The 9,190-nt window shown below is 32.6% G+C and overlaps 1 protein-coding gene across 3 annotated transcripts; it reads left to right on the forward strand.

Annotated features, from left to right (window-relative positions):
* The first annotated feature begins 5,804 nt into the window (after positions 1 to 5,804).
* On the forward strand, positions 5,805 to 8,926 carry LOC105116592 (probable leucine-rich repeat receptor-like protein kinase At1g35710). Of its 3 annotated transcripts, none has more exons than XM_011014015.1 (12): positions 5,805 to 5,903; positions 6,015 to 6,135; positions 6,224 to 6,371; positions 6,471 to 6,542; positions 6,722 to 6,793; positions 6,920 to 6,991; positions 7,080 to 7,223; positions 7,317 to 7,397; positions 7,493 to 7,564; positions 7,657 to 7,728; positions 8,419 to 8,490; positions 8,582 to 8,926. In XM_011014015.1, exons 1-12 carry the CDS (start codon positions 5,889 to 5,891, stop codon positions 8,670 to 8,672), a joined length of 1,032 nt encoding a protein of 343 aa, XP_011012317.1. In that variant the 5' UTR covers positions 5,805 to 5,888; the 3' UTR covers positions 8,673 to 8,926. The 3 variants fall into 3 exon arrangements, with proteins under 3 accessions (XP_011012317.1, XP_011012332.1, XP_011012324.1); XM_011014030.1 differs by having other exon boundaries at positions 5,833 to 5,903; positions 6,023 to 6,135; XM_011014022.1 differs by having other exon boundaries at positions 5,843 to 5,931; positions 6,023 to 6,135.
* Positions 8,927 to 9,190: the final 264 nt, after the last annotated feature.

The following is a 9,190-nucleotide window of genomic DNA, read 5'->3' on the forward strand; positions in this document are numbered from 1 at the left end:
CTCTCTCTATATATATATATATATATATATATATATATATAATCACGGAAATTGAATGATTAGCAAATCAAACGGTAGAGGACATACGTGGTTCTTAGATTTACACCCACCTTGTCCCCGGCCCTCGCAGCTAACAGCCTGTTTTATATCGGAGCAATTCAGGAGCACTTCTAAAATTCAAAAATAAACATGCAGGACACCGTGGAAAATGTCATATAAATTATTATTAGAATAGCATAGGTGATTAATATAATGCAGAACAGACAAAGAGTTATGAGTGCAAAAATTATTCCAAAAATATCGCCTATGATGCTATATAGAGCACCAAGTAGATTGCATCTGTTTATTTCATTTCTATCTGAGATGATATATAAAATAAATGAAAAGAAAAAGGAAAAACAAATTAAGGTGGATAGAGGTCTAGCTTTCGTCGAGTAATTTGTCGATACTTGAAAAGGGAAACACAGACAAGAATGCTGCCAGAGTTAAGAAAAATCATAATATATGTTGTAACAGTGCTGTGAAATCCTATATTGGATTATCGGTCAACAGGAGTTTTAACTTTCCCCTGTTTTTTTTTTTTTTAATATTGCAATTCACCCCCATTTAATTCGTTGATCATGAAAAAAACTTGCTGCAAAATAGAGTACTGTTAGCCATATTTATTAAACTTTACTTGATTAAAGGTTTGATATGGTCAGGGGATAAATTTTGGATCAAATCCAATAAAATTTTAAAATAAATATTTAAGATTTTAATAAAAATTAAGAAATAATTCATGTAAATATAAGTTATATATATTATAGATAATAAAATTTAAAAGATATATTATCTAATTATTCTAAGTTTAAGTATTTAAATTAAAATGATTTCTTATTGAAAAAACATATTTTTCTTATTGTGAATATATATATATATTATGTTTTTAATTCTACATTAAAAAAATAAATTTTTATTTTATTATTTATATGATGATTTTTGATATAATTAATAACTAAAAAAGAAATAATGATAGGCTCGCACGTGTAAGGTAGGGTTGAGCAAGATAATCCTTTAATTGCTTTTTCTTGCACGTAAGATAAGACGTATACTTCCTGAATTTTTTTATCTTTAATGGTAATTTGTTTTTGGATCTTAATTGTAAACTGTATCTTAATTCACTCACGTAAAAATTGTTCAAACTCTAAAAAAATATGCGAGGTTGGGTGTATGCAGATTAATTTTTTGGTTAGTTTAAAATGCGAGGCTAGGTATTTGTAGATTATTTTTTTATTTGTTGAAGAAAATTGACTCCTATTTTGGGAACACTTTAGAAAAATATATGGGTAAGCATTTATTGTTTAGCCTTTTGTTTTCTTATTTATATGAGAAATAATTAAAACAAGTTTTTATTAGGTTAAGACGGATCACCTGGGTCTTAGATTAACTAAATGGGTTGCAAAACTCTTTCTAGGCCAACTGCATGAATTGTTTGGAATCCAAGTCAACTTGTCAGGCATGATACCTATATTATTAGCTTGTTGGTGTGTGTGTCTATATATTAACAATGTATTTGTTTGGGTATCAAGAATTGAACTAGAATTATTGCCGATCTCAGCAAAAATAGAATGTTGGTTAATGTTATAATAAATAATACAATAAAATTCCATGAAAAAAGAAAATAAATGGATTGAATGGTGTTTAATCAAACAACACAAAGGGCTTTTTAAAGAGAGCATTTGTTAATATATATATATATATATATATATATATAAAGCCATGATTTCATGGGAAAAAAATTTCAATGATATCCAATAAAAAAAATACCAAATTACCTTTTAGTAGTGGATTAAAGTGTAAAATGTAGAAAAGAAAATTAAGAATAAAACAATCTGATTGCGCACGCAAACTTGTGTTGCCTTTTGATTTTATATTTTTATATCAAAGGGTAAATAATGTGTTGTTTGTAAATCTAGTTTTAAGTTATTAGAGGATTGCTAAAAACTTATGCCATGAGTTTGTCTGTTAAAAAAATAATTTTTAATTTATTTTTGACTCAAAAAAATATTAAGCTCAGACCTATAATTTCAAACAAAAAAATAATAAAAAATATTAGATGAAATTAAATAACATTAAAATCAATATTTTTATGGTCAAAATTGTTATCAACTAAAACTTTTTTGCTCTCAAACCAAGAGCTAAAAAAATTAAAAATTAAAATAAAGTATTGGATCATAACTAAATTCTTTAAATATTGAGGAATTTAAAAGTTATCATTTAAAAAGAAAGTGGAAGAAAATGAACTTTTCACCCTAATTTAAAATTACCATCCATTTTCTCTATTTTTCCCACCCTTTAAATATTGAGGAATTTAAAAGTTATTATTTAAAAAGAAAGTGGAAGAAAGTGAACTTTTCACCCTAATTTTAAATTACCATCCATTTTCTCTATTTTTTTCATCTTAATCCTTTATCTTTGAATTCTTCAATAAATTTATTTAAAATGGCCTTCAAATTGATCTTAAAATGGCGTAATTAAAAAAAAAAACATGAATGGAAAAAAAAGGGTACATGTGACAATTACAATGATCTGTGCTTTCGTGCTGAGTGGCATGGTAAACAGTATTTTCATTATGTCTTTTAGTATTTGTTTATTAAATAATTAATCATCAAATTAAACTAGTCAAATTCACTAAAAAAGAAATAAAGAAAAAAATAGTCAACACCCAATTATCCAAATGAATTTAATATATTTGACATCAATTTAAAATATATTCGAACTCTTATTCCATTTGACCCCCCCATCTTAAAGAATTGTCTATGATCATCCCTACAATCAAATAAGTGAATTTCTGGGCTCTATACCCTACAATATTTTCACATACATATATTCGTGACCAATTTGATGAGAAAGGTACCGCGGACTTCGACAAAAGTGGCCCACTTTGTTATTCGGCGAAATTATATTCGTTCATGTGTCTCATGCCTGGCATTAAAACCCCTTCTCTTCTATCCCCACCCTCCTTCCCTTTCTCATTTCTCTCCAAGCCATCTCTTCAACATTCGCCATCTCCCTTTGACCTCTCTATCTCCCTTCCAACCATGAAGAACCCTCTTTCTTCAACAACTTCCTTTTCTAGTCAGTACCGCCTTCTAATCTTGACGCTACTCCTCTTCTTTGTCATATCAACAGCCACTAGAATCCCTAACTATGCTTCACTTGATACCTCTTCAAGAAACCACCGCGACAGCTTCAAGATTCAAAGCCATTCTCGTAGTTCTTTCCCTCGTAAAAGTACTTCAAGTTATTGGTGCAATCAGTTTCAAAGAATGAAAGGGGGGCTACATCTCGGGCCGCCGCCACCACCACCACCACCTAGCGAGATTGATCCAATATACGGTGTAGAGAAGAGGCTAGTACCTTCTGGGCCTAACCCTCTTCATAATTGATCAGAGTTCTTGATTTTCATCGCCATAACTATATATTTAACCAGAACAGTCAATACCATCACTTTTCTCTTCAGTATTAGCACTTGCTACTATATATATATATATATGGCCAACTTCTTCCTATATTGGCCAATATCTTCCTCTTCCTTGAATTATAAATGACCCTTTCATTGCATTTCTTCCGGTCTTTCTTGGTCTCTATGCCTGCCTTAATTATTTCTCGAGCATCCGATCGATTGATGGAATTCTTGGAATGAGAGTTGATATGTTAATGGATATACAGTGACTAGCTACCATGCATGCAGAAAAAGATCAACTATATATCTTTGCCGGCTTTCGGGTCTGTTACATAGCAAGGTCCGAGGAGACAATTAATGTATATCATGAATTTACTGCTATTTTCACGCTTGTTTTTTATTATTAGTTAGCTAGGTTGTGTTTTATGAGATGATGACTAGCTTGTAATGTGTAATGTGAGAGAGGGCAAACGATTCTTGGGGCCGGGATTAAGCATCTTATACAAGCATGGAAATGGTCTACTTGTCATGACCGTACTTTTTAGCTTTGGATGAATTTTGGTGGAGCTGGTGGACTTCAGAAGAAACCCATGAGCTGCATTAATTTGCAGTTGTACAAGAAAATGTCAATCAAGAAATATATAGAGGCCAAGAGAAAATTTGTCTTCTCCTACAGCACTGTAGGTCTACGACCATGATCCTAATTAATGTCGATGTTGTATAGTTAAGTTGATTAATCTAAGATCATATTTTGATAAAATGTCAAGTTCTGCTGTGTTCATTTTGTTTACGCTGTTGCCTTTCCTCTCTCTCCCAGATGTGTCTTTGATGTATTCATGGTCAGTTTTCACCTGTTTTTGGAAGACTACGCACATCACCGATGAGCTATAGCTATCTAGATAGCACTCTAATTGGGCAATGCTCCTCGGCCAGTTATATATATATTATTTTTCTTCACATCAATATATTAAAATTATATAAAAAAGTACTAAACAAATATTAGTTTAATATTTTTTTCAAAATAAATAAATTTTTAAAACACATCCCAACATGATAAAAAAACGCAATATCAAATACCCTAACATGAGTTGACTTGCAGCGCATCTGCTGGACAAAAAAGAAGCAGTAAACGGTGCTAGTAAAATTTCTGAATTCAAATAGAGGTTCCAATTCTTTAATGGGCGACCCAAAAGCCTTGAAAATCAAATAGACTTTCCATAGACAATTTTTTCTTTAAATAAAAAACTGGCTAATATTTAGTTGATACGTGGACAGTTTTCGTTGAATTTAATGTTTCACTTCGACTAATATTTAATGTTTCACTAATATTTAGTTGATACGTGGACAGTTTTGGTTAAACTTTATTGATTTTTTAAAATTTAAATTTTGAAATTAGTATTTAAAAAATCTATTAAGTTTTTTAAAATATATCAAATAGATGTAAAAGTTAGCTTCAATATCATCCAAAAAAGGAGTATCGGAGACAAGAAAATATCCTTGTCATAGAAAAAATACCTTTATCTATTAAATATTCGATTGTCGAACAAATACTCAAATAAATACAAAACTAAAACTCTTTGCACTAGAAAAAACCTTCGTGGAATTTTATTAATGGATCTTGACTTCCTTAACATATATGTCACTTGCCATTTATATATATATATATTTTTAAATAACAACAGAAAAAATGATTTATTCCGATTTTTTTTTATATATTTTTTTTAAATAACAACAGAAAAAATGATTTATTCCGATTTTTAAAAGTAAAACCAATATCATTTTACCACTTTTCAAAACCAATTGTCTAGTTTTTAAAAAGTTTTACATGTTAAAATATTAATAAAAAAAATCAAGAACATATATGTACCAACGAGACTCATCATTGAATCTCATATTAAAATTATCATAATTAACGATCCTTACTTTTATTTGATTCGGAGCCTTCTCAATTTTTCTCTCTTTGTGAAATCATGTATAAAAATTACCAATTACAAGATTTATTAAGATAAATATATCAGGGTTATACAAATATATTTACCTATCAGGAAGATTTGAACTAGAAAAATTAAGAAACTTAACTCCGTTGTGTAAAAATACACCTCACATGTATTTCTAGTGAATTAGATTGAAACCCATATTAACAGATTTCGTGAATCAGGAGCTAATTAAGAGTTTAGGAGGTGGAAACCCAAAAATTGAAAAGAAGGGCTTAAATAATATCAGGTCAAACTTCAGGGAGTATATATACCTTTACGTTTTAACCTAAATAAATAAAATAATTACTAATAATAATAATAAATGCACCGACGACGTTTTAACCTAAATAAATAAAATAATTAATAATAATAATAAATGCACCGACAAGACGGGCCTCCCATTCCGCGTTTGCCGAAGCGGAGTGAAGAACCAAGCACGCACCGAGTCTGAACTCTGAGCGATAATTATGCTGCAAGAACGAGTAATAATATATTGCTATTATTACTACATTAAGTATAAAAACAAAGAAATTTAGATCTTTCACTTCCATTTCTTCTCACATCATTTTGACAGTTATCTTCATCTTACTTAGATTTCCAGAATCCCGGATCTCCGCTTCCTAAAAATGGCGCGTCAATCACTCTCCCTCCCTGTCATTCTCATTTTCCCTCTTCTTTTCCATATTGCTCTTGCCAAAACCCTTAAACGCGACGGTATATCTTCAGATCTCTCTTTTAGGTTCGATCTACAGACCAAATAACTCTTTGAATTGATGTTTTTAGTGTATTTTTGCTTTTGTAGTGAAGGCATTGAATGAAATAAAGGCATCTCTAGGCTGGAGAGTGGTATACGCTTGGGTTGGCGACGATCCTTGTGGCGACGGTGACCATCCGCCGTGGTCTGGTGTCACATGCTCTACTGTAGGAGATTATAGAGTCGTCACCGAATTGTAATTTCTTATAGTTTTTTTTTGGCATTTTGTTTTTTGCAAATACGTTAATAGGGTTTGGACAAAGATTGAGAATTCTTCGTATTTTATTGGTTGCAGGGAAGTATACGCGGTGTCTATTGTGGGGCCGTTTCCTACTGCTGTAACGAATTTGCTGGATCTTACTAGACTGTAAGATTTGGGTTTTAGTGTTTTGAATTTTGTTGATTTATTGCTGCTGCTGTTTTAAATTTATGGACTACAAGTAAAATTTTGCTATTTTAAATGAAGACTGGCGGGTTCTTGATTTGATAGAGTTTATGTATTGGATTTTTTTTTTCCCTATATGGGGTATTTTTTATACATAACAGGGATCTTCACAATAACAAGCTCACAGGGCCCATTCCTCCACAAATTGGCCGATTGAAGCGTCTTAAGATACTGTAACAGCTCATTGCTTTTTCTTATTTTAGTCTACTTTGTGCTGAATCCTTAAGCTTTGAAGTAATTTGGTGTAATTGTTGCAAATTGTGATCCATTATGCTGGTGTTCTGTTGTTGCTGTGTCAGTAATTTGAGGTGGAATAAACTACAAGATGTTATTCCTCCTGAAATTGGTGAACTGAAGAGTTTAACTCATCTGTGAGTGATCTTATTTTCTACAATGTATAATTTGATGTTGTTAAGGATTTTTTTTTTCTGGAATTCATTCCATCAATCTTTTTTACAGTTATCTGAGTTTCAATGCTTTCAAAGGAGAAATCCCCAAGGAGCTTGCAATTCTTCCTGAGCTTCGGTATCTTTATCTACATGAGAATCGCTTTTCTGGGCGAATTCCTGCAGAGCTGGGGACACTGAAAAACCTTCGGCACCTGTATGAGTCCATCCTCTTCTCAGCACGTCTTTGTTGTATTTTAACTGTTAGGAGTATAGTTTTGGCAATCTAATTGTAATAATTCATGTTTAGTGATGTTGGCAACAATCATTTGGTGGGTACTATAAGGGAATTAATACGTCTTGATGGTTGCTTCCCTGCTCTTCGCAATCTGTAAGTATACGTGATTCCATAAATTCACACTTATTCCACTGATATTTTACAGCGAAGCTTTTGTGAGTGATTCTATTTCTGACCTTGAAATGTAGTTATTTAAATGATAATTATCTTACTGGAGGAGTCCCTGCGCAACTTTCAAACCTGACCAGCTTGGAGATCTTGTAAGATCTCTTCATTTTTGTTCTTTCTTTCTTTAGGCAGCTAGATTCCATTGCTTTACCATGATTGTAATTGGCTGCTTTATTGGTTCCAGGCACCTATCACACAATAGAATGACTGGAATAATACCTGTTGGGCTTGCTCATATGCCTAGATTGACTTACTTGTAAGATGCTTCTTCAAAAATTTATGGCTGCTACATTTTTCCAGTGTTGATAATGCCTTTCATTGGGTCAAAGTTATAATCAGGCTCTTGTCAAAAGCAATGCATACCATCGTGGATTGAATTGCAAAAATATGTCAACTTAGACTAGCATTTTCGTGATCCCTCATTCCACTTCTAGAGGCATTTTCATGAAGAAAAAAATGCCTAAGAATGCGCATTATCTGGTTATAGGTTTCTCATATATTTTATGCTGCCATAAATTATTCAGTCGTTCTCTTGCAAACAATTTAATATTGGCCACCATTACACAAGTGTTTTGACACACTCACAGATGGTATTGAGGTTGAGATATCTTTGTCACACAGAAGTGTTCCCAACTAAAATTTGAGAATTCCTGCCAATTTTCTTCATCTGAGGAGACTTTAAACATTTTGCCGCTCCCTTTTTGGCATTCATGTGCATTCTTAAGATGATTGTGGCCACATAAGCTTACCTGCTCTCCAAGATTTCTGTGTTGTTTCAACATCATTACACTGAATGCACTGCTCTGCTGGCATTTGGTGAAATGTTTACTCTTCCCTTCACCGCTCCTATTCCCCTCCTCTACCCTTCCTCTTTCCTTTGAACTGGTGAAATTGTTGGATACAATTGTTAGTGAATTATGTGTATACTGTCTTCATCATGGTCCAGGTACTTAGATCACAACAATTTTAATGGGAGAATTCCTGACGCCTTCTATAAGCATCCATATTTGAAAGAATTGTGAGTTCCTCTCTCCCCCTTGGACTTGGGAATGTGATAATTCCTTATCGTGCATCTTGGTGATCTATAGCTAATTGGATGTTTTCTGCAGGTATATCGAAGGAAATGCATTCAAGCCAGGTGTAAACCCAATAGGTGTTCACAAAGTCCTTGAAGTGTCTGATACCGAGTTTGTAGTTTAGTGTAACCTCTCTTTATTTTTGAATACTATAATATTTTTGGCTTCACAAGGCGTTATTTATGTTTCTGTAATGAAATGGGAAAATTTAGTGGCTCTCTAGTTCAAACTTTCCCATCAATGATCTCAGTGTCTGTAAGTTATACAAGAAAAGTTAAAGTAGAGCCCAAAATGGGTCAAATCTCCCCATGTAACTAATGTGGATTAAGAGGAGCTTGGTTCATCAGTATCTAGATGTGCCACGAGATTCCTAGGAAATTAATGCTGTCATTTTGCTTGAACTATTATCATGTTCTCCGTTTTCTTCCGTGCTATATACCGAGCGCTGCCATCACACCCTCGATCTGAATGCTGTCAAGACTCTGTTAAATTAACCAAACGACTGCAAATACAAAATCCTAAGACGAGATTTCTTTCTGGCATGCGTGCATCAACCTTGAAATCAATGCCATCAAGATCGGGGAAAATTATAATCTGTGTTGGATTGTAAAGCTAGTGGCTCATTCAATGTAACATGATGAG

This window comes from Populus euphratica, unplaced genomic scaffold (genome assembly GCF_000495115.2).
Source record: "Populus euphratica unplaced genomic scaffold, PopEup_1.0 scaffold5.1, whole genome shotgun sequence".
NCBI classification, from domain to species: Eukaryota; Viridiplantae; Streptophyta; class Magnoliopsida; order Malpighiales; family Salicaceae; genus Populus; species Populus euphratica.

What these genes read in the sequence shown, in the direction of transcription:
- LOC105116592 (XM_011014015.1), top strand. An exon ending in CAAAACCCTTAAACGCGACG is followed by an intron (nt 6,136 to 6,223) that starts GTATATCTTCAG and finishes TTGCTTTTGTAG; the next exon opens with TGAAGGCATTGAATGAAATA. An exon ending in TTGAAGCGTCTTAAGATACT is followed by an intron (nt 6,794 to 6,919) that starts GTAACAGCTCAT and finishes TTGCTGTGTCAG; the next exon opens with TAATTTGAGGTGGAATAAAC.